Raw genomic sequence first — 24,739 nt, 5'->3', positions numbered from 1 at the left:
TTGCTGGCACAGGCTGCCAAGGCATTAGAGCCACCCCGGTCTCGTGGCCTCCTTGTTTATTAGTTATTTCATCAGCTGAAATATTGAATTTTCAGTTGGGAATTTCCTGTGTTTGTGGGGCAGTTGTGAAGACCATGAAGATGCAGCTCGTGGGTTCTCTGTCCAGGGCTGGTTCCTACATTGCTCGTCTCAGTGGGGCACATGATACTATGACAATGGTCAGCGAAGATTTGATGAGTCACCCTTACCTATGCAGATGTGCTCGTGCCCACCCCTGGGTCAGTCTTAAGTTTCTTTTTTTTTTTTTTTTTTTTAATTTTTATTTATTTATTTATTTATTTTTGGCTGTGTTGGGTCTTCGTTTCTGTGCGAGGGCTTTCTCTAGTTGCGGCAAGTGGGGGCCACTCTTCATCGCGGTGCACGGGCCTCTCACTGTCGCGGCCTCTCTTGTTGCGGAGCACAGGCTCCAGATGCGCAGGCTCAGTAGTTGTGGCTCACGGGCCTAGTTGCTCCGCGGCATGTGGGATCTTCCCAGAGCAGGGCTCGAACCCGTGTCCCCTGCATCGGCAGGCAGATTCTCAACCACTGCGCCACCAAGGAAGCTCAGTCTTAAGTTTCTTTCCTGGAATATCCTTCCCAATTGACTGTTTTTTTAAATCCTGCTTGTCACATGAGGCTTCTTTCAATTTCCATGTTGTCTAAACAGACCGTGTTGATAATATCACCAGCCTCTGTGCTTTTTGATTCCTGAAGTTCCCACGGTAGTTATGTCAGTAGCCTTCATTTTTAACACATGAGCACACATTTCTTTCATATCCCCCAGTACATAACACAGGGTTTGGCAGAGATCAGAATGCTCAGTTCTTTTTCGAGTTGAATTGAAGTAGATTTGTCAACCAGAATTCCAAACCTAAGGATCATTTTCTTAGGAAAACCATAATTTAAGACCAGTTAACTTTTCTTGATTGGTATTTAGAATAGATTAGTATTATCAAATGCAAATGTATTCCTCTAAAATTCTTTATTTTAGGGCAAAATAGTGCAAAAGGGGACTTACGCTACATTTCCGAAATCTGGGGTAGATTTTGAAGATATCCTTTTAAAGAAGGTGAATGAGCAGGCTGAACTGTCTCCAGTTCCAGGAACTCCCACTCTGAGGAATCAGACCTCTGAGTCTTCAGTTTGGTCTCAACAGTCTTCCAGACCCTCGTTGCAAGATGCCGCTCCAGAGGACCAAGATGTGAGTTTCTCATCCTGCAAATGCCCTGGTCTGTCCACTCTTGGTGGACTCATGGACCTTCAGTCTGCTCTGCTCATGACATCTTTGTTTGTCCCAAAGTAGATCCTAAGTTTCCAAGGCCTTATTCCATGGAATTGGTAGAATTAAATTGCTCCCTGAATGGGGTTCTCCCTTGGGTGTAGGATGGAGAATCTTATGGAGATCAGTAGTGGGTGTACTGCTATGAATTTCTGGGTGTATGTGGCTCACACTGACATGAGAACTCTTCAGTTTACCATAGTTACATCCTACTTGCTCTGTTGGCTCTTGGCTTCCTTTATGCATCTAGAGGCGTAATGTTAAGACCTCCTTATATGGAGTCCTGCTGTGGCCCAAATTAAATCAGCTGCTTTCCTATGTGTTAACTGGCACTGTAGGTGACTCATGGTATTATTTTGCCCCCTTGTCAGATGGTCTGTGATAGGCCAGAGGTAGCCTGTGCAAAGGACCTGACATACAACAGACAGTTTGGAATTAGTTCCCATCTTCCTTTCTTACCATTCAAGACCAAGAACCACATCTTATCCACCTTCAATCCCAGTGGCCAGCCCAGGACATCCTTGGCTCCTGTGACTCTATAATGCATTTTAAGTCCTCCAGACAGAAATGCACTAGATCTCCCTTAAAAACATACACAGGTGTTCCTTGATATCCAAACCCTCACTATCCAAACCCAGGATCCTGGATGATTCTGACAAGTATGTAGATTAGTCCCTCACATTCCAAACTCAGGAATCACTCTCTGAAATTCAGGAACCAAGTGGGTTCTGATCACATGCTGTTCCCCTGCTATCCAGACTCACATTACTCCAGCTCACCGTGTGAACTCAGTTTACTGTATCTGGCTAGTATTTTGAGCCCCGAGTATGTTTTATGTTTCCATCATTGAGTGACACAAATAATCTAGAGGGATACATTAGCTCCATATCATTTAGTGTATTATTTTGGAATAAGCTTCTGCATTTATACTTGAATCAGGTATGTTGTGTGTGTGCTGAGGCCCATGATCGATTTAAAGCAAAGCCACCCAACAGTGAATAACTTTGTGCAAATGATGTTTCCTTGTTTCTCATAGATTCCTAGGAGTAGGATGGCTGGGTCCAAGGGTGAATGCATACATGGTTTTGCCAGATACTTCCACATCCTTCTCTGTAGGAGACGGACCATCTTGCACTCCTACCAGCGTATGAGTTGTGTCTGTTTTTCCACAGCTTTGCAGTGGAGCGAATTGTTGAACTTCTAAAATTCGGGGTTCATTATTTAAAATTTTGTCTCTCACTGTCATTTTTGCCTCGCAGACTGAGAATATACAGGTTACACTAGCACTGGAGAGCTGTTCGGAGGGAAGAGTTCACTTGAAGACCTACGTGAATTACTTCACATCTGATGCTCACTGGCGTATCATCGTTTTCCTTATTCTAGTAAACATCGCAGCTCGGGTAAGTAAGGACATTTATTTTGGTTTGTGCCCTCAACTTGATATATATGTACTATTTATACTGTATTTATTTTATTATTGTTTTTAATATGTATATTAAGAGATTTATTTCAAAGAATTGGCTCGTGAGACTGTGGGATCTAGCTGGGTGAGTATGAAATCAGTCAGGCAGGCCTGCGGGCTGATTCAGGCCGCTGACCCTGCAGTCTTGAGGCAGAATTTCTTCCTTTTCCAGGAAGCCTCAGGTTTTCCTGTTAAGGCCTTTGACTGGCTGGATGAGGCCCACCGCGTTGTTGAGGGTGACCTCCTTTACTTAAGTCGACTGACTGTAGATGTGAAGCACATCTACAAAATACCTTCACAGCAGTATCTAGCCGAGCGTTTGGTTGAATCACTGGACACTGGCCTGGCCAAGCTGACACAGCAAACTGACCGTCCCAGTACCCGTCAAGCGTTTTTCCTTCAAAAAAATCCCGACATTTACACTATTACTACTGCATTTTGCCGTCCACTTGGATTTGCGTTGAAATGCGGTATCTGTGGGGAGCAAAATAAGTGAGGCTTTCTGGTGTCACATGTGCATGATAGAGAGCTTTTAGGAAAGAAAGGATGTCTTTTAGAGATTTTAAAATGTCACATGCCCTTCCCTGACCTGTGGTTATCTGGGATGTGGGGCTTGCCACTGACCTGAGCTGGAAGGACCGTCTCCGTTCTCTGGAGCCTTTCCATCACCCACTCTAGTGAGTGGGGTTTTGAGGGGGTCAGTAATGTCAGTGTTTGAGTGATTGTTGTTTCCTGCTCCAGGTTGCCTACGTCCTTCAGGATTGGTGGCTTTCATACTGGTGAGTGATTCCTGGTCTGACCCAAAGTGCTGTAAAATCAACAAGAAGCTGCAGTTTCCCACACAGTCATGGGGGAGAGATGGGGCTTGTTCAGCCCCCTCTTCTGATCCTCACGTAGTTTCCCCTGCTGTCATGATTCAAATCGAGTCTTTATAAGGTAGATGGACACAGGGCCTTGTGAGCTGGGAACCATTTTCCAGCATAAAACACTTCTTCCAAATTGAGGGGTTTTTTTGGTTGTTATTTATCTAAATTCTATCCATAGCATAATATTTTTTTCTTCCCTGTTCCATAGGGCGAATGGACAGAGTGCACTGTATGCCATGGTGTATGGACAAGGAAACCTAATTGTGGTCCCTGATCCTGACTGGTACTTTACAGTTTATTCAGGTAGAATCGAGTAATCTGGCCTATTATTCAAGAGTCTGAGGTGCTTACAATGAGCCTGTGTGAACAACTAGGGCTTCCAGGAGTAATTTAGTAATGTCTTAGCGGGTTAAGAGTCTGAGTTGCATTTACTCTGTGAATTAATTAGAATGATAATTTTTAAAATCTACTAGAACAAAGAGGTTGAATGAAGACTCTTAATTTGCTCTGTACTGGATTTTGGAAGTTAATCCAGGATTGCACATTCAGAAAATCAGCCACTAGAAGTATGTGGCTATTGTCTATTCTAGTATGTTGCTTCAGCAAAATCTTATCTCATTAGATGGATGGGCAAGAGGATTAGAAACAGATCCCCACCGTGTGGTTCAGGTTGTTCCAATTCTGTCTGAAAAAAACCTGGCTTTTATTGAACTTGGATGAATCCTTTGGCAGCAGGGGCCCCCAAATAAAAGCATTATTTCCTCACAGGTATGCAAAGCCCCCTTTCTCCATACTGCTCATCTCTTGGGCTTCACTAATTACTTAAGAGGGAAGCTAAGCAAGGAGAAGTTCAGTGTCTGGGAATTAGGATTGCTTCTCTTTCTTACCTTGAAATTACAATGTTATCGTGTCCGCAACTGTGTGATTAATTTAGCATGTGGCTTGCTAGACTAATATTAACATGGCTCTCTGCTTTCAAAAGAGTGCTTAGAATACATGTAGTGTAACATACTTTTTAGAGGAAATACTCATCTAAAATATTAAATATTCCCATGGGAAACCCTCATACAAGCTTTCTGCAGAGATAGAGTGTGATATCTTTGTAAGAACCCACACATTGAAATTTGGTGTTTATTGTGTTGATCTCTTGCTAAAAAACCTAAATCCATTAGTTGTTTACCTTCTGAATTGGTGGACTATGGGAACTTAAAGGAAGAAGAAAGGGAATCTGTTATACATTCACATAGAATGATGGGCTAAGGCAAATGCATGTTGATGGAGTTCAGGAATTTGAGCAGCTTTCAGAGTTGAAATAAGTGATGTGTCAGCTGGAGGGGAGGAAAAATGTACTTGATGGGATATTTATTATAGAAGTTATGTCCACTCTATTTAGCATTGTCTGTTCAAGAGATGTTAGGAGGGATATTTTAATTTTTATATGCATAGCAGGTACTCATTTATGTTGTTAATAAAATATAAGTTTGAGTGATTATGTTCATTTCCAAATGCTTTGCATTTCTATAAAACACTTAGAGATTAGTTGCTCATTTAGATTAGTTATGTCATGTTAAAATATAATTTGTATTTTCTTGCAATTCAATTATTTAAGAGATTTTCTGCTTGCAACTTAATATGATGTTTTCATACTCTTTAAAGCTACTTGGGCATGGAATTAACTACTTTACGTGGAATTAAATTTCGATGTAAATTTACCATTTACAAGGAAATGGTAAATCATTTCTCCTGTTCCCTGTTAATTCATGATGGTACCAAAGCATTCCTCAATTTTAGATTATGGGACATGTTTTAATTAGTAAGATTTGAAATACGGAAAAAGGAAGATCAACTACTTTTTATAATTTTCTTTCTTCTGGTTTTTATTAGAACTTGTAATTGAATTAGGAAAGCATAGAATGAAATTGTGGTTTACACATGATTTTTTTTCCCATGTGGTTTCTGTTTAATGAGAGGAACATAGTGATTTTTATATTCTTCCTTATAAATGTATCTTGTGAATGTATTAAATACTTAAATAATCCATTATATATATAAATTTATTCTATATTCTATTTATGAATTTATATATAAATTATATTTATAAAATAAAATACATAATTTCTTTATAAACTGCCTGCCATGCTTTAGCATCATGGAAGGAAAGGCAGAGATCTTGTGCTGAATGATGTTTCTTTATTTCAGTGCTAACTGTAGGTACTGTCCTTTTCGGCATCACAAGATCTCTGTTGATATTCTGCCTTCTTGTTAATTCTTCACAAATTCGGCACAACAAAATGTTGGAGTCCATTTTGAGAGTTCCGGTATTGTTCTTTGATACAAATCCAATAGGTAAGTCGGACACCAAGTTTCTCAGCATATATGTCTTGTTAATGCATTTAGTGCCTGATTACATTTGATATTGAAATTGGAGGAGATTCTTGGGAGAAAATCACTGTGCATGTTGTTCCATCTTGTACAAAAAGCTTTACTGATATTTTTTTCCTACCAGAGAAAATCTGAATATAAGATCATATAAGCTTTCGTTCCAATTTATGTGTGTGTGGAAAGATAAATGAACATGCACTTTGCAGAATGATTTAGGAATCCATTTTTTGTGTGGCGTATGAAACACCCTACATTCAATATAAATGTGTTTCAATGTTGTTGACGAGTTGCTAAAACGTTGGCTGTGTCACATAGTGTTAAGCTAGGTTGTCCCCTCAGAAGGAACTTCTTACAAAGAATCTCTACACAAGACAGGCTGTGTGTTTCTTTCTTTCATTTCCCATCGATTTCTGGGATCACAGTGCTCTGACATGTGCCTATAACTTTGAGGTTTACCTAAAATGGTAATGAGAGTGGTTCAAGATGGCAGAGTAGAAGGCCATGTGCTTACTACTTCTTGTGAGCGCACCGTAATCACAACTAACTGCTGAACAGTCATCGACAGGAAGCCACTGGAACTCACCAAAAAAGATACCCCACATCCAAAGACAAAGGAGAAACTGCAGTGAGACGGTAGGAGGGGCACAATCACAGTAAAATCAAATCCCATTACCGCTGGGTGGGCGACTCACAAACTGGAGAACAATTATACCACAGAAGTCCACCCACTGGAGTGAAGGTACTAAGCCCTACGTCAGGCTTCCCAACCTGGGGGTCCAGCAATGGGAGCAGGAATCCCCACAGAATCAGACTTTGAAGGCCAGCGGGATTTGATTGCAGGACATTGATGGGATTGGGGGAAACAGAGACTCCACACTTGGAGGGCACACACAAAGTAGTGTGCGCACGAGGACCCAGGGGGAAGGAGCAGTGACCCCATAGGAAACTGAACCAGACCTACCTGCTAGTGTTGGAGGGTCTCCTGCAGAGGCAGGGGGTGGCTGTGGCTCACCACGGGAACAAGGACACTGGCAGCAGAAGTTCTGGGAAGTACTCTTTGGCGAGAGCCCACCTGGAGTCTGCCATTAGCCCCACCAAAGAGCCTGTAGTCTTCAGTGCTGGGTTGTCTCAGTCCAAACAGCCACCAGGGAGGGAACTCAGCCCTGCCAATCAGCAGACAAGCAGATTAAAGTTTTATTGAGCTCTGCCCACCAGAGCAACACCCAGCTCTACCTACCACCAGTCCCTCCCATCAGGAAGCTTGCACAAGACTCTTAGATAGCCTCATCCACCAGAGGGCAGACAGCAGAAGCAAGAACTACAATCCTGCAGCCTATGGAATGAAAACCACAATCATAAAAATGTAGACAAAATGAAAAGGCAGACGACTATGTCCCAGATGAAGGAACAACATAAAACCCCAGAGAAACAGCTAAATGAAGTGGAGATAGGCAACCTTCCAGAAAAAGAATTCAGAATAATTATAGTGAAGATGATCCAGGACCTCGGAAAAAGAATGGAGGCAACGATTGAGAAGATGCAAGAAATATTTAACAAAGACCTAGAAGAATTAAAGAACAGACAAACAGAGATGAACAATACAATAACTGAAATGAAAAATACACTAGAAGGGATCAGTAGTAGAATAACTGAGGCAGAAAGAACGGATAAGTGACCTGGAAGACAGAATGGTGGGAATCACTGCTGCGGAACAGAATAAAGAAAAGAGAAATGAAGGTGGCCTAAGAGACCTCTGGAACAACATTAAACACACCTACATTTGCATTATAGGGGTCCCAGAAGGAGAAGAGAGAGGGAAAGGACCTGAGAAAATATTCAAAGAGATTACAGTCAAAAACTTCCCTAACATGGGAAAGGAAATAGCCACCCAAGTCCAGGAAGCACAGAGAGTCCCAAGCAGGATAAACCCAAGCAGAAACATGCCGAGACACATAGTAATCAAACTGACAAAAATTAAAGACAAAGAAAAATTATTAAAAGCAACATGGGAAAAATGACAAATAACATACAAGGGAACTCCCGCAAGGTTAACAGCTGATTTCTCAGCAGAAACTCTGCAAGCCAGGAGGGAGTGGCACGATATATTTAAAGTGATGAAAGGGAAGAACCTCAACCAAGAATACTCTACCCAGCAAGGATCTCATTCAGATTCTATGGAGAAATCAAAAGTGTTACAAACAATAAAAAGCTAAGAGAACTCAGCACCACCAAACCAACTCTACAACAAATGCTAAAGGAAATTCTCTAAGTGGGAAACACAAGAGAAGAGAAGGACCTACAAAAACAAACTGCCCAAAATTAAGGAAATGGTAATAGAAACATGCATATTGGCAATTACCTTAAATGTGAATGGATTAAATGCTCCAACCAAAAGACAAAGACTGGCTGAATGGATACAAAAACAAGACCTGTATATATGCTGTCTACAAGAGACCCACTTCAGAACTAGGGACCCATACAGACTGAAAGTGAGGGGATGGAAAAAGATATTCCATCAAGTGGAAATCACTAGAAAGCTGGAGTAGCAATACTCATATCAGATAGCATAGACTTTAAAATAAAACATGTTACAAGAGACAAGGAAGGACCCTATATAATGATCAAGGGATCAATCCAAGAAGAAGATATAACAATTATAAATATATGTGAACCCAACATAGGAGCTCCTCAATACATAAGGCAAATGCTAACAGCTATAAAAGAGGAAATCGACAGTAACACAATAATAGTGGCGACTTTAACACCTCACTTACACCAATGGACAGATCATCAAGATAGAAAATTAATAAACACAAGCTTTAAATGACACAATAGACCAGATAGATTTAATTGATACTTATGGGATATTCCATCCAAAAACAGCAGATTACACTTTCTCAAGTGCACACAGAACATTCTCCAGGATAGATCACATCTTGGGTCACAAATCAAGCCTCAGTAAATTTAAGAAAATCGAAATCATATTAAGCATCTTTTCTGACCACAATGCTATGAAATTAGAAATAAATTACAGGAAGAAGACCATAAAAAACGTGAACAAATGGAAGCTAAACAATATGCTACTAAATAACCAAGAGATCACTAAAGAAATTCAAGAGGAATTCAAAAAATACCTAGAGACAAATTACAATGAAAACACGATGATCCAAAACCTATGGGATGCAGCAAAAGCAGTTCTAGGAGGGAAGTTTATAGCAATACAATTCTACTGCAAGAAACATGAAAAATCTCAAATAAACAACCTAACCTTACACCTAAAGGAACTAGAGAAAGAAGAACAAACAAAACCCAAAGTTAATAGAAGGAAAGAAATCATAAAGATCAGAGCAGAAGTAAATGAAATAGAAACAAAGAAAACAATAACAAAGATCAATGAAACTAAAAGCTGGTTCTTTGAGACGATAAACAAAATTGATAAACCTTTAGCCAAACTCATCAAGAAAAAGAGGGAGAGGACTCAAATTAATAAAATTAGAAATGAAACAGGAGAAGTTACAACAGACACCACAGAAATACAAAGCATCCTAAGAGACTACTACAGGCAACTCTATGCCAATAAAATGGACAACCTGGAAGAAATGGACTAATTCTTAGAAAGGTATAACCTTCCAAGACTGAACCAGGAAGAAATAGAAAATATGAACAGACCAATCACAAGTAAAGAAATTGAAACGATGATTAAAAATCTTCCAACAAACAGGGCTTCCCTGGTGGCGCAGCGGTTGAGAATCTGCCTGCCAATGCAGGGGACACGGGTTCGAACCCTGGTCTGGGAGGATCCCACATGCCACGGAGCAACTAGGCCCGTGAGCCACAATTACTGAGCCTGCACGTCTGGAGCCCGTGCTCCGCAACAAGAGAGGCTGCGATAATGAGAGGCCCGTGCACCACGATGAAGAGTGGTCCCCACTTGCCGCAACTAGAGAAAGCCCTCGCACAGAAACGAAGACCCAACACAGCCGTAAATAAATAAATAAATAAATAAAAATTAAAAAAAAAAAACCAAGTCTTTACACAGTGAGTTGTATAAACAACTCTTTATACAATTACATACATCACTATATGTTTAAGGTGTAAAGCAAAATAGTCTGACTTCCCTATATTGTGAAATGATTACCACAACATGTTTAAAAAAAAAAAAAATCTTCCAACAAACAAAAGTCCAGTACCAGACGGCTTCACAGGTGAATTGTATCAAACATTTAGAGAAGAACTAACACCCATCCTTCTCAAAACTCATCCAAAAAAGTTGCAGAGGAAGGAACACTCCCAAACTCATTCTACGAGGCCACCATCACCCTGATACCAAAACCAGACAAAGATACTACAAAAAAAGAAAATTACAGACCAATATTACTGATTAATATAGATGCAAAAATCCTCAACAAAATACTAGCAAACAGAATCCAACAACACATTAAAAGGATCATACACCATGATCAAGTGGGATTTATCCCAGGGATGCAAAGGTTCTTCAATATATGCAAATCAATCAATGTAATACACCATATTAACAAATTGAAGCATAAAAACCATATGATCATCTCAATAGATGCAGAAAAGGCTTTTGACAAAATTCAACACCCATTTATGATAAAAACTCTCCAGAAAGTGAGCATAGAGGGAACCTACCTCAACATAATAAAGGCCATATACGACAAACCTTCAGCCAACATCATACTCAATGGGGAAAAGCTGAAAGCATTTTCTCTAAGATCAGGAACAAGACAAGGATGTCCACTCTCGCCACTATTATTCAACATAGTTTTGGAAATCCTAGCCACGGCAATCAGAGAAGAAAAAGAAATAAAAGGAATACAAATTGGAAAAGAAGAAGTAAAATTATCACTGTTTGCAGTTGTCATGATACTATACGTAGAAAGTCCTAAAGATGCCACCAGGAAACTACTAGAGCTAAACAATGAATTTGGTAAAGTTGTAGGATACAAAATTAATGCACAGAAATTTCTTGCATACCTATACACTAACAACGAAAGATCAGAAAGAAATTAAAGAAACAATCCCATTCAGCATTGCAACAAAAAGAATAAAATACCTAGGAATAAACCTACCTAAGGAGGTAAAAGACCTGTACTCAGAAAACTATAAGACACTGATGAAAGAAATTAAAGATGATACCAACAGATGGAGAGATATACCATGTTCTTGGATTAGAAGAATCAGTATTGTGAAAATGACTATACTACCCAAAGCAATCTACAGATTCAATGCAATCCCTATCAAATTACCAATGGCATTTTTTACAGAACTAGAACAAAACATCTTAAAATTTATATGGAGACAAAAAAGACCCCATATAGCGAAAGCAATCTTGAGGGGAAAAAACAGAGCTGGAGGAATCAGACTCCCTGACTTCAGACTATACTACAGAGCTACAGTAATCACGACAATATGGTACTGGCACAAAAACAGAAACATAGATCAATGCAACAGGATAGAAAGCCCAGAGATAAACCCATGCACCTATGGTCAACTAATCTATGACAGAGGAGGCAAGGATATACAGTGGAGAAAATACAGTCTCTTCAATAAGTGGTGCTGGGAAAATTGGACAGCTACATGTTAAAGAATGAAATTAGAACACTCCCTAACACCATATGCAAAAATAAACTCAGTATGGATTAGAGACCTAAATGTGAGACCAGACACTATAAAACTCTTATTACTTAGAAGAAAACATAGGAAGAACACTCTGACATAAATCACAGCAAGATCTTTTTTGACCCACCTCCTAGAATAATGGAAATAAAAGAAAAATAAACAAATGGGACCTAATGAAACTGAAAAGCTTTTTGCACAGCAAAGAAAGCTATAAACAAGATGAAAAAACAACCCTCAGAATGGGAGAAAATATTTGCAAACAAATCCACAGACAAAGGATTAATCTCCAAAATATATAAACAGCTCATGCAGCTCAATATCAAAACAACAAACAACCCAATCAAAAAATGGGAGGAAGACCTAAGTAGACATTTCTCCAAAGAAGACGTACAGATGGCCAACAAACACATGAAAAGATGCTCAACATCACTAATTATTAGACAAATGCAAATCAAAACTACAATGAGGTATCACCTCACACTAGTTAGAATGGGCATCATCAGAAAATCTACAAACAACAAATGCTGGAGAGGGTGTGGAGAAAAGGGAACCCTCTTGCACTGTTGGTAAGAATGTAAATTGATACAGCCACTATGGAGAACAGTATTGAGGTTCCTTAAAAAACTAAAAATAGAATTACCATATGACCCAGCAATCCCACTACTGGGCATATACCCAGAGAAAACCGTAATTCAGAAAGACACATGCACCCCAACGTTCATTGCAGCACTCTTTACAATAGCCAGGTCATGGAAGCAATCTAAGTGTCCATCAACAGACGAATGGGTAAAGAAGATGTGGTACATGTATACAATGGAATATTACTCAGTCATAAAAAGGAATGAAATTGGGTCATTTGTGTGGATGGACCTAGAGACTGTTATACAGTGTGAAGCAAATCAGAAAGAGAGAAACAAATATCGTATATTAAAGCATATATGAGGAATCTAGAAAAATGATACAGATGAACCAGTTTGCAAGGCAGAAACAGAGACACAGATGTAGAGAACAAACGTATGGACACCAAGGGGTAAAGTGGGGGGCGAGGGGAGGGTGGGATGAATTGGGAGATTGGGATTGACACTAATATATATAAAATAGATAACTAATAAGAACCTGCTGTATAGCACAGGGAACTCCACTTCTCTGTATGGTAGAAACTAACACAACATTGTAAAACAACTATACCCCAATTAAAAAAAAAAAGAATCTTTAGTTACTGTTTCCCATATGCCAAGCACTGTGCTAAGAGCGGCCTGAGAATTGATTGAGCAGCATCTTGGTCTGGGAGAAGCTCTGAATCCACAGAAGCAGAGAAGACATGGTGTGAAGTGCCTGCCATGCTAGGAGAAAAGGGTAAAGAGAACGTCTTCTGGAAGTTCATGGAATGATTCTAGATTTGGAAGCTGCCTGGAGATGATAGGATTTGGACTCCACTTTCAGAGAAAAACAAGATATCGTTGTGGAGGAAGCCGGCAACAGGAGCTTAGAATCAGGGCCTTTAAGTACGGGGTATCCTAAGGAATAGTATGACGTTAAATTCATTAAATTCGTACATTCTGAAGTTAAAAAAATAAATAAATAAAATGGTAATAAAAAATTAATTAAGATATAAGATTGGTAAAATGTAAACATCCTCTTCAATAAAATTAACTCTATTTAGTTTTACCGTGGACTTTCGGTGACATGTAAGAGGCTTTGTGGCATGTAGCAGGTGGATCTTCAGTAGGAAGTTTCTTGATCTGAGTGTCCCTCTAGGTTTCCCACTGGTTGCTTCCTCCACCCTGAGACCTTCCACCTGTCTTGCTTCAGAAGGTAGCCTCCTGACCTGGGTTCCTATGAAGAGTTAGTTCATCAGCATACATGTCCACTCTGTTCAGTTGTTTAGACTCGTGATAAGGCCCAGAGTGGCTTTGTTTTTGCAGGTGATGATTGATAGCATGCCTGTCAAGGCAGGGATGTGGGCTGGAAGGAAGATGGGAGTGGCCTTGGCCTGGCCATCAACTAGCTACGTGACCGAGGCCAAAGCAGATACATACTGCTGGGCAGGCGAATCTCAAGGCAGGATGTTGTCTGCCTTGGTTTAAAAGTATGGACTCTGGAGCCAACTGCCTGAGTTCAATCCTGGTTCTGGTTACTAATAGTGATAGCTGGTTATAGTTATGTTAATACTTAGTGCTAGTTACTTAAATTCTCTGTTTCTCGGTTTTCTTATCTGTAAAATGGGGATACTACTCACACCTACCTTATCTGTATCTTAATATTGTAGACATGAAGCAGGTTCATACAGTCACACTGCTTAGAACGTGGTCAGGGCCTAATGAATCTTCGTGACAGTGACCACGTGGTGTTTGGGAACTTCTTCACCTGTAAAATGGGAATCACTACTGCCCCTCCTGTTTCACAAGACTGTTGTGAGGATTAAATGAGACTGTTGAGGGAAGCATCTTGTGTAGATTTATTCAGCGCATGTTGTTTAGTCCAGGCCCCGTAAACTGCAGAGGCCCACACAGATCTCGTCTTATAAAGCCGTGGAGAGAAAGTGATTGGAGGAGTACATGCTATTACAGCTATGAAGTCCCTCCACTTTGTCAGTTAATGTGAAAACTACAGTCATAAAGTTGGGAGCATTAAGTGGGACTGAATTTCTGTTATCACAGACTGAGTGCTCGTGACCAGTTAATCAGGCTCTTCATGTTCAAGACCTGTAGGCTTCTCCAGACGCTGATTTATTTATTATTCAAGGATTTGGGACCAAGTTTAAATCTTCGAGGTCACTAATCTTAGAGCAGCCAGCACACCAGTGTTATCTTGCCTCCCTCTCCTGTATCTATTAGTGGGACTTCATTCCTTCAAGAAAATACAAGCCAAAATAAGTACTGCAAACATAGGCCTAGTTGGCCCAAAAGGTTTAGGGGTCATGAATTATTTACTCTTTAGTAAATAGATTAAATCTATTTAATCTACTCTTTAGTGGTAGATTAAATTGAACTCTTTCCTGTAGCTTATTTTCAGAAGTGGAATTTGGAATAGATTATTTATGGTCGGCTTTGGTTCTGGTATGTGATGTCGTGAAGAGAAAACCACGTATGTTGGTTCTTTGGAAGCTGTGTTTCACGGAACCAGACTATCCAAGCTTCCCAGTTCTATTGTCTGTCAATCAAGGAAGTGAAACTGTCAAACACCTAGTACATTTCCCTGGGATTTAGTTGTATATTCAGGATGAATCTTGGCACTTATTTGGGTTAAATATTTGATACCTGATAGTTTTACCTTATAAACTACAGGCCCTTAAGAAGAGGAGTAATTGATCCATTTTAAAATATCAGTAGACACTTAAAAACTATTATTGGACCGGGAGTTGGGATGTAGGTGGAGATGTTGCTTAGTTGCCTAAAGGCCTCTTGCTGCTGAGTAGCAGAGGAGGACCAGAACTTGGTGGTGTTTCCACCACTGACGGTTTCCTAAATCCTGTTGCTTTTTCTATTTCATGACATTCTTTAGGCTGCCACCATATTGACGGCCTATTCTAACAGCAAAGACTAAGAAAATGTGGCGCGTCCTGACTTCTGCAGCTCCCTCTCCTGTTCTCAGGCTCGTCTAAGCTGAATTAGTTTGTGTAAGATGAGGCAGGAAGTCCAGGCTGGCCCACCTGCCTCAGTGGCTCCCTCATGCACGCAGTGATCCTGTTCAGCCCGGTGACCGTCTCCGGGTTCCACTGAACACCCTCTCCATTGGACCCATTTTGCCCCATCCCCTTGCACGGTACCTGGAAGGTTCAGGTATATCTTCTTTGCCCCGTTGGAGGGACTCCGCTCTTTTTCTCCGTTGGCTGATTGGATGTAGATCCCATTTCTCACCAGGACAATGGATCTTTTATTGTCCTCCCTGCCCCGCCACATTCCACTGGACTCAGAGCCTGGCCTTGACCCAGGACTCTTGGATTCTGAATCTCTGCAATGGCTGATCCTAATCAAAAGAATTAGGTTCTAGAACCCTTAGTGAAGCTAGCTGTGGGTGCATATAAACAAGTTCACAATATCAAAGAGTTCACGAAACACATCTGTTCTTACTTACCCTCAAGGTCAGGTGTGGCCTGGTATGGGGTCTTTTTTGCTGGTGCCTAGCGCCACTTTGTGGTAAAGAATGGGGCTCAAAAAGACACATACTACATCATGGCGAACCTCAAAAACATTACACTGAGTGAAAAAAGTCAGACCCAGAGACCACATTATTGTACGATTCCATTTCGATGTTATGTCCTGAAAAAGCAAATTTATTAGAGAAAGAAAGTAGATTAGTGGTTGCCTGAGGCTGGGAGTGGGAATAGGGAGTCCTGTAAATGGCACAAGGGATCTTACTGTGGGCATAAAAATGTCTTAAAACTGATTTTTGGTGATGGTTGCATCACTCAGTAAAGTTTCAAAAATTCACTGAATTGTACACTTGAAATGGGCGAATGTTATGAGATGTAAAATATACCTCAGTATTTTATATGTAAATATACCTTTTTATTGTTTAAAAAAAAATAAGGCCCAGATTAGACGTGGGAATTTACAAGTTTTAAATTACAGTTTGGTTATAAGTAAGCTGAGGAGTCCTGGGTATGGGTCAGGTGTCAGAATTCTAGAGGTGACTGACTCCCGCTTAGATTGTAGACTCAGCTCTTAATATATGATCATCCTGAATTTGTATTTTGACAAGAAGTTTGAATGTCATCTTTCATGATATTCTGTCTTATGGACAAGATGGAAAACTGTGAGCCAGAGCAGTTAGGAGGACCCTGATTGGTTCCTGGATACCATGGACTTCAAGGGGGGTACCTCCCTCCTCCTCTCCTCTCTTCTCCCCCTACCTCTTTTCCTCCCTCCCTCCTCCCTTTTACCTCCTTCTTCCTCCTGCCCCTCTTTCCCTGTCTTTCTCTTGCTCTCCCCTCCCTGCTTTACCTTTTTACACAATGTGCAGTTATTGTAGAAAGATCAGAATGTCCCAAAAAATTAAAATTGTACATAATACATTATAGACTTGTTTCAGACTTGTTCGGGTTGTTTTCTACTTCTGACTTGACAAATATGCCACATTCAACCTTTTGATGAACTTATTAACTCTTGGGGATATGTTCCTAGAAGTGGAATTTTGGGGTCAGAAGGGATTCACTCTTAGAGTTGCTTATACATATTGCTCAGTTGTCCCCCAAAATCTACCTGTGCAGAGCAATGTGGATTTTCATTTTGCATGTGTCCAAAATGTGATCTGGCCTCCAGAATTTACTGTTACTGTTGGCTTCATGATTCACTATATCCTATGCAGGATAGGGGAGGTGGTGATACAAATTTACCCCAGTACCTGGGGTACTGATTTTAATCCTGAGCACAAAGCATTAACTGAGACTGGCCATTTGAGTCTGGTCAAGACGCAGTGTCCAAGATAGGACACCGAGCCTTATGAGGGATCATTGAGGAACCAAGGAGTAGTTGCTGTAAAGGATATGATTCACTTCCTTTAAGGAGTTGAAAGGCTGTCATATCAAAAGAAATTAGATTCACTTTGTGTGGTTACAAGGGCAGAAGAAGCGGCAGAGGTTGGATGTTCTAGGAAGGCAAGATTCGGTGTGATGTGAGAAATCCCTGTCTAACAGAACAGACTGACAATGCATTGGGTTCCTGGTGTTCATGTGAACCCCCTTCTCTCTACCTCCCTGGAGATACTCCAGCAGGGAGCACATGTCATTTGGATGAAGTCATGGCATGTGTGTGAAGGGAATTCATCGTAAGGATTTCATTTGGAGACTTTTGAGAAAACTTTAATACTATGAGGCCATGAACTTGAAATCACAGCTCTGTTTACAGCAGTCTGTCCCTAAGCCCGATGAAATACTCTGCAAATACCATTCATTCTCTTAATGTTTCTTAGTGCAAGGAAGTAGCTACTGAACTTTCTGATTTCACATTTTCTACACTCAGCTCATTGGTGAACAAGACTTTAGTTTTTTGACCTGCTTTGACGTTCAGTTCCATTTTTGTAGTCATTGTGTGGGGAGATAGTTTTTCTCATTGTTTTTGTTTTCCTTGTATTTTACACTATTTGCCAAACCCTGGCTCTCTCAGACCTTAAGACTTGCACATCTGGTGAAAGGTAAAGGGGTAGTTTTCACTTCCTGTTCATCCCTGAGTAGCCTTTTCATCTTAAGAAATTCCTGTACTGCTTTCAACACTTTCTAAGACAAATCATACTTGCAGTGTTTCTGAATCCTGCTATGTTAAAAAGTTGCATTTTTCCATCAAAGAAATCGCAAGCGTTTAAACTATGTCTTTTTTGACATGTATTTTTCTTATTTCTATATTGCTACTTTGGGAAGTTAAAAAATGACTGGGAGGCCGTAAAATCCATAAGAATATGTGGAAAAACTGTCCATCTGATTTTAATATTTTTAAAGCAGAACTGATTAAATAACAGCCCAAGCTCTTGCCCCTCAAAGCATGATCTGGGAAACTGCCATCACCTGGCCACTTGGAAGAAATGCAGACTCTCTAGCTCCCCCCAGCACTCCTGAATCAGCAAGTGCATTTTAACAAGTGGACCTTCCTACAGTGTCTGGTAGACTTTCCCAGGTGACATGATGCTGCAGAACCTGGGGGAATAGTCATCATCTCACTTTGGTGGTTGAGCACCTGTTAACTCACCGGGCATTGTGACTGGCTTCTTTCACCTGCACGAGCCCATTTAATCCTGAGAATCACCTTCTAAAGCAGGCATTCCTAGAGGCTCCGAAAATTTGTCCCTGGTCCTCCAAAGGTGTCACTAAAAGTCAGTTTCCGGAGTCTGTATTTCCTAAGCCTGAGACAGGAGAATTGAGGCCCGGCCTGTAACGGCCTGGCCTGGCCAAGGGCGAAAGCCTCCAATGTCTGCAGCTCCCGGCTTGGGCGCACCCTGTGCTTCCGGTGAGCCAGGCGCCCTGTGGAGGGCGGCCCAGCCCGGCAGCGGAACCTCAGCGCCCAGCCTCTGCTCATTCAGGGTCCAGCTGGGGCTTGGTGTGAAGGGCCTCGGGAGGAAGTCGCCTCTGACAGAGGTCAGGAAGAGCACCTAGAGGTCCCACATCTCACCTGCAGGCTGGCTTCCTGGAGCCTTCATTACGAAAGAAATTCAGGGGCCTAGATAAACACATTTCTCAGGAGTTGCTACCCCAAAGTAGGCTGTATGTTTGTGTGTGTGTGTGTGTGTGTGTGTGTGTGTGTGTGTGTTTGTGTCTTTGATTTCTTTAAATTTAATCATAAAACGACTAGTGTCGACTGAAAAAAAATGTACAGCCTAAAAGTTGAGAGTTATGCTTTATTCTGTGGACAAAACTGAGGACTTAAGCCCGGGACACGCCTCTGAGATAGCTCTGAGACACTGCTCCGAAGAGGCAAGGCAGCGGGGAGCCAGGGTACATAGGAGTTTTTGCAACAAAGAACAAGTAGTCAGCATATCAAAAGATTACTGTTAATAAAAGAAAACCAGACATCTCAGGTTAGGGAATTTAGTGCTTTTCTATGTATGGGAAGATGCAACAGTCTAGGCTCACCGAAATCATTCCTTTGATGTGCACGTCAGCTATCCGGGGCCAGTATCCTGTGTTTTCTCATCCTGAGTTTCCTCAGGGTGCACCATCGCGGGGTTGGCTGCAGTGCCTGATGGCTGCAGCATCCTTTGTTTACTTGATACGGGAGGCGGCATTTTTAGTTCACACTAGATATTTATTAGAAATTATTTCTCATCTTCCAATCCTGCAGCCTTTAGGATATACTGTTTTCGTGGATTCTGAGAAGGGAAATAAAATCAATGATGATCTTTAGTCACTAAGTAATATTTCTGTTTTCCTGCTTCCATCCCTCTGGTCTTCTTGGATGCTTAAGCATGAGTCTGTGTTTGTCACACCCAGTGCACCTCTGAAAATAACAGCTTATTACCCCGGTAGTAAACTCACAACTTGGAAATGGCAGGAATCCACAATTTCCCAAAATGTGAGGTCCTGTGAGCCATCTGGAGGGAAAAAATTACAGAGAAGTTATAATTATGTTTATTTAAAAAGTATCACTTAGCAAAATTACTTTTGGTAACTAAAGCAAAATTAGTGTGACAATTAGGATTAATTTAGGTATTGTGCAACTGTTTATTTGCTGACTTAGCACTTGGAATGAGTCTTAGATGGGATGGATCTAAAAGGAGGGAACATTCTCAAATCCACCAGCCCTTCCCGATACTGCCACAAGATTTTCCCCCCATTCTTTTTTTTTTTTTTAAATAATTTATTTATTTTATTTTTAGCTGCATTGGGTCTTCATTGCTGCGCACAGGCTTTCTCTGGTTGCAGCGAGCGGGGGCTACTCTTCGTTGTGGTGCGTGGGCTTCTCATTGCGGTGGCTTCTCTTGTTGCGGAGCACAGGCTCTAGGCGCGTGGGCTTCAGTAGTTGTGGCACGTGGGCTTCAGTAGTTGTGGCACGTGGGCTCAAGAACACAGCCTCGGTAGTTGTGCTGCACGGGCTTAGTTGCTCCGTGGCATGTGGGATCTTCCCAGACCAGGGCTCGAACCCGCGTCCCCTGCATCGGCAGGCGGATTCTTAACCAATGTGCCACCAGGGAAGCCCCTCCCCCCAGTCTTTTATAATAAAAACCAGGTTTCAGTTTCGGCTCCCCACCCACTGCCATTTGGTGGCATTTTTGTTTCTCTTTAGATATCATTCTATTTTCTCTTTCTTTACCACTGACATTGGCTTATTTCATATGAATCTGTAATATATTACATACATATGCTTTAAAAATATTGTTTTGATTTGTTCATGAATTGTTTCTCTTAAAGGGCCTGTCTGGGGAAATGAGTAATTTCTCATATCCTGTTCCTGCAGGAAGAATTTTGAATCGTTTCTCCAAAGACACTGGGCATGTGGATGACTTGCTGCCCCTGACATTTCTTGATTTCATCCAGGTAACGTAACGGTCACGTCAGAGTTCTCACAGCGCAAAGCAAAGTGCCTGGTTTTCAAGGCCTTTTCACAGGGACTGAGATGGGCCTTTCAGCCTGACTGTGTTATCTTAATTAAGTGAAAGGTGTGGTTGTGATCGGGAGGCTGAGTTAACATGAGTGACACCTGCTGTAGGAGTGGCTACACAGTCAAGGTTGGTTCGAAGCAGCAACATGCTTGGTAAGTGGTTCTCCCGCTGCTGTTCAGGTGTCTGGCGTGGATTCCCTTTACTGTGAGCACATTTCACAACAGAGAAAAACAATCACCTCTCACGGAAAGATAGCCTAGATTAACTAAATTATGCATCGGATTACCACAAAGGACAAATATTTACTGCACCAGTTTTTTTTTTGGATAGAGCCAGGTGGGGTTACTTACAAAGAAAAGAATAGTAATAATAAGGTGAAAATAATACTTGAGCAAGGACGATAGAGAGCAGTTATGGAAGATACAAAGATACGGGATCAAAGTCATCTTAGAAAATGTCTTTTTTTGTTTTTGTAGACAGCATTTCTTTTCACACATTGATTGCTCTGTCTTAAGGCATCTTTAAAAAAAAAAAAGACAGAAATACCCACAGGAATATCTTGTATCCAGCCTTTGTTTTGTCTGCAAACTTGAAGTTCTGAAGAATAATGTTGGGTCATCTCATCTCTCATCCTCTCATTCAGTATTGTTGCTCATGTGGGATGTTTTTTCTGTTATTGAATTTTGTCTACTTTACAGTGATTCAGGCTGTGGGGACTTTCTTCATTAATTAATTAATTTTGGAAATGAAATGTATTTATCAGAAGCTGCACAGAGACATGCAGCAATGAATATCTCACTGCAAACAGCATAGCCTATGGGCAAAGGCTTCCACTGCTTACCAACGTGAACTAAGCTGAGACTCAGAGGCAGAGTACTTTTACTGCAAAGATGTTTGATGGGCTACGTCTGATTTTTTTTTTTCTCTTCTGCAAACTTATTTTATAAATATGTCCTGCTGGGATAAGCCATGTGATTTATCCCCAGAAGCGATCTTTCACTGTAACAGTGTCACGTTTTGACAGTGATTATTAATTACATTGAGATTTTGTGAAAGGTTCTGTTTCTTTGCTACTACAAACAAGGCCAAGGGTAGGTTTCCAAAGCTGGCCGTCCCACTGTGTGCTGAGCCCATGCTTAGTTAACCATCATAATCAGAATCCATCACGTTTTTGTATGACGTATAGAGGGACAGGGATAGATGCTACCTGATTTCAGATAAAACATGCGCAGTCATGTGAAGAGAGAAAATTCTGGTCTCACTGATTTCCAGTCCCAGCTCTGCCACTTTTAGTTCAGTTATCTTGAAGTTTGGGGCCTCCAGGTGGAGGCGTCCTGCAGGTCATGGGAAGTAAGAGTCTGGTGTTTTGAGAGACATGGGATGAGCGTGGTGCCTGCGTATTCTTCACTGAGCAGGTAAACGCTGAATCCGTGACAATGGATAAGATTGCCCAGAGAGAGTGAAGCATTTTTAGGGGCCAAGATCAGAAACTTACGGAAGCCTCCATGTTCAGAGAGGAAGCAGAGAGAGGAGGGAAGCAGAGGAGACACACAATGAACAGCAAGGAAGAGAGGAGGAAATAGGTTGGGGAACCTAGGAAGGACAGGCCTGTTCAACGCAAAGGAGAAGGTAAGTCCCTGGAAAGTTGTTGGTTGATTTGGAATCAGGGCGTCTGGTGACCAGAAGAGCAGGTTTCAGATGTGAGGAGGCCCCATTGCAAAGGGCTGAGAATGGAGGAGGCGTGGAGGAAGCTGAAGTGAAGGCAGGCTACTCCTGGAAGGAGTTTGAGTAAAACCAGAGAGAGGCCCATCCGGAATGTAGGGTCTGCGGAGGAGTTGCTGGCTGGGTGTTTAGTTTTGGGGTTGGGGGTGTGTGGTGGGTAATATTTTCCTCTGTCTCTCCTTCCCCTCAACAAACAGGGATTAGCGTTGAGGCCCTGAAGTCCAGGGGTGAGTCAGGCAGGAATCCTCCCCTCCAGGCCCCCAAGGGGAGGGAGCCACCCAGAGATTCACCCCTTGCCGCCTTTGGAATCCTAACTGTGGCAGCGCCCTGGAGGAAGTCCTGGAGGGCTAACTGGGTGTGGGGCTGGAGGTAGTAAGGGAGCCTGGTCCAGGAGGTGGGCGTGGCTTCTAGAAAGCGACCTTTGATCCCAGGTGAGAGGTAAAGGCTGCTGTGGATAGTGGGGCAGGAGGGGCTGCCTGAAACCGTGTTCCCAGTGGGAACCAGTCTTTTCTCTCTGTCGTCAACTGAGAGTGGGATTGGGAAGGGGCTTGAAGGTGTTGTTCAGTTCTGTTTTAAAGGACATAGTTAGTGCCAAATGTGTTCGAACTCATTTTTGATGATTCTGCTTATCCTTGGTATATTTGATAAACCTTGGAAGATACTTGATCATGTTCTTTTTTTCTTTTTTAATTTAATTAATTTATTTATTTTTGGCTGCATTGGGTCTTCGTTGCTGTGCACGGGCTTCTCATTGCAGTGGCTTCTCTTGTTGCGGACCACGGGCTCTAGGCACACGGGCTTCAGTAGTTGTGGCACTCAGGCTCAGTAGTTGTGGCTCACGGGCTCTAGAGCACAGTCTCAGTAGTTGTGGCGCACAGGCTTAATTGCTCCGTGGCATGTGGGATCTTCCCGGACCAGGGCTCGAAGCCGTGTCCCCTGCACTGGCAGGCGGATTCTCAACCACTGCACCACCAGGGAAGCCCGATCATGTTCATTTTTATTTTTACTACTTCTAAAGTGTTTATTCTATATACTTTTCCTCATCTGATTCCTTGTCATTCCCATAAATGAGATATCAGATAATTCATTTAATATTTTGTAATAGTGATGCCAAGTATGGCTGATGAAAACCCTGGATTCTGAGTAGTGGTCCGCACTGCAGGACAGTCCATTCCCACAGGCAGTGTCATTCAGAGACCACATCCCAACAGAGGGGCGATCACGAGTTTGTACACCATCATGTACACTGACTCTTGCAGCTACCGGATATGTTGCCTGTCCAGTCACATTACAGTTGCTGGCCAAAGTGGAGTGTTTGCAATTCCACAGGAAGAAGGAAGGCAGCATAAAAAAAAAACTATGTAGTGTGATTCCACATGATAATCATTTATGATGTCAGCAGCTTTAAAGTGTGGTGGAGTGGGAGCCCCGCAGTCTCCCTTTCCAAGCTTGAATCCTAGCTCTCCCTCTTACTGTCTCTGCCCCACAAAGCCACACTCTCCTTATCTGTAAAATAAAGAAAATAATACCAAATTCCGTAAGGGTTGTTGGGAAAACAAAGTGAAGTCGTTTTAATAAAATTCTTTGCATAACATCTAAGTGCACGTTGAGCACTAAATAATGGGTAGTTATTTTTTAAATACCACATGTAGGGACTTCCCTGGTGGTCCAGTGGCTAGGACTCCATCCTCCCAGTGCAGGGGGCCTGGGTTTGATCCCTGGTCGGGGAACTAGATCCCACATGCCTCAACTAAGAGTTTGCACGCCACAACTAAAAGATCCCACATGCCGCAACAAAGATCGACAATCCTGTGTGCCGCAACTAAGACCCTGTGCAGCCAAATAAATAAAAAATAAAAATTTTAAAATAAATAAACACCACATGTATTTTTAAGTAGGAGAAATAGTCTGATAATGTCATTATGTTGCGTTAAAATTATTGTCACAGACAGTTTCCAGGCTCATAAATATCGCCTTGTGAGTTTGTATTACAGAGATTCTAGGTGTGTAATCCCTGATGATTTTAATGGACACTTTCCCATGTAGACTCACAGAATAAAAATCAATTATTTTCAAGATAGACCATTGAGCACGAAATATTTCAAATTAATGTAGTTTTCATACGATTTGCCAAAGTCCCAGATAACACTGAGTAAGGAATCTTAATTATCTACAATTCTTGTCATTAAAAGCATCACTTCCAAGAAGTCTTCCTATTAGTAAAATAAGTGAAGATGAAGGTAAGATGTGGAAGTCAGGTTTAGGCATTTTAATTTTGTTTAACAAAGTTTGGGAACTGCTCTGAGCATGTGAACT

General features: G+C 41.5%; 1 protein-coding gene across 1 annotated transcript in view; it reads left to right on the top strand.

The window, feature by feature from the left end:
* The window catches only part of LOC309647551 (ATP-binding cassette sub-family C member 4-like), a gene marked incomplete at its 5' end in the record, with an annotated part of 133,275 nt that overhangs the window by 36,573 nt on the left and 71,963 nt on the right, over positions 1–24,739 (top strand). The window contains 6 exon segments of the mRNA XM_082434981.1: positions 1,031–1,240; positions 2,578–2,718; positions 3,522–3,559; positions 3,855–3,949; positions 5,846–5,992; positions 20,557–20,636. Coding sequence (XP_082291107.1) covers positions 1,031–1,240; positions 2,578–2,718; positions 3,522–3,559; positions 3,855–3,949; positions 5,846–5,992; positions 20,557–20,636 — 711 coding nt within the window.

Source organism: Balaenoptera physalus (assembly GCF_965194825.1).
Source record: "Balaenoptera physalus genome assembly, chromosome: 18".
Lineage (NCBI taxonomy): Eukaryota > Metazoa > Chordata > Mammalia > Artiodactyla > Balaenopteridae > Balaenoptera > Balaenoptera physalus.
The sequence above is the reverse complement of the archived record's forward strand: the minus strand, read 5'-3'. Positions and strand labels throughout refer to the sequence as shown.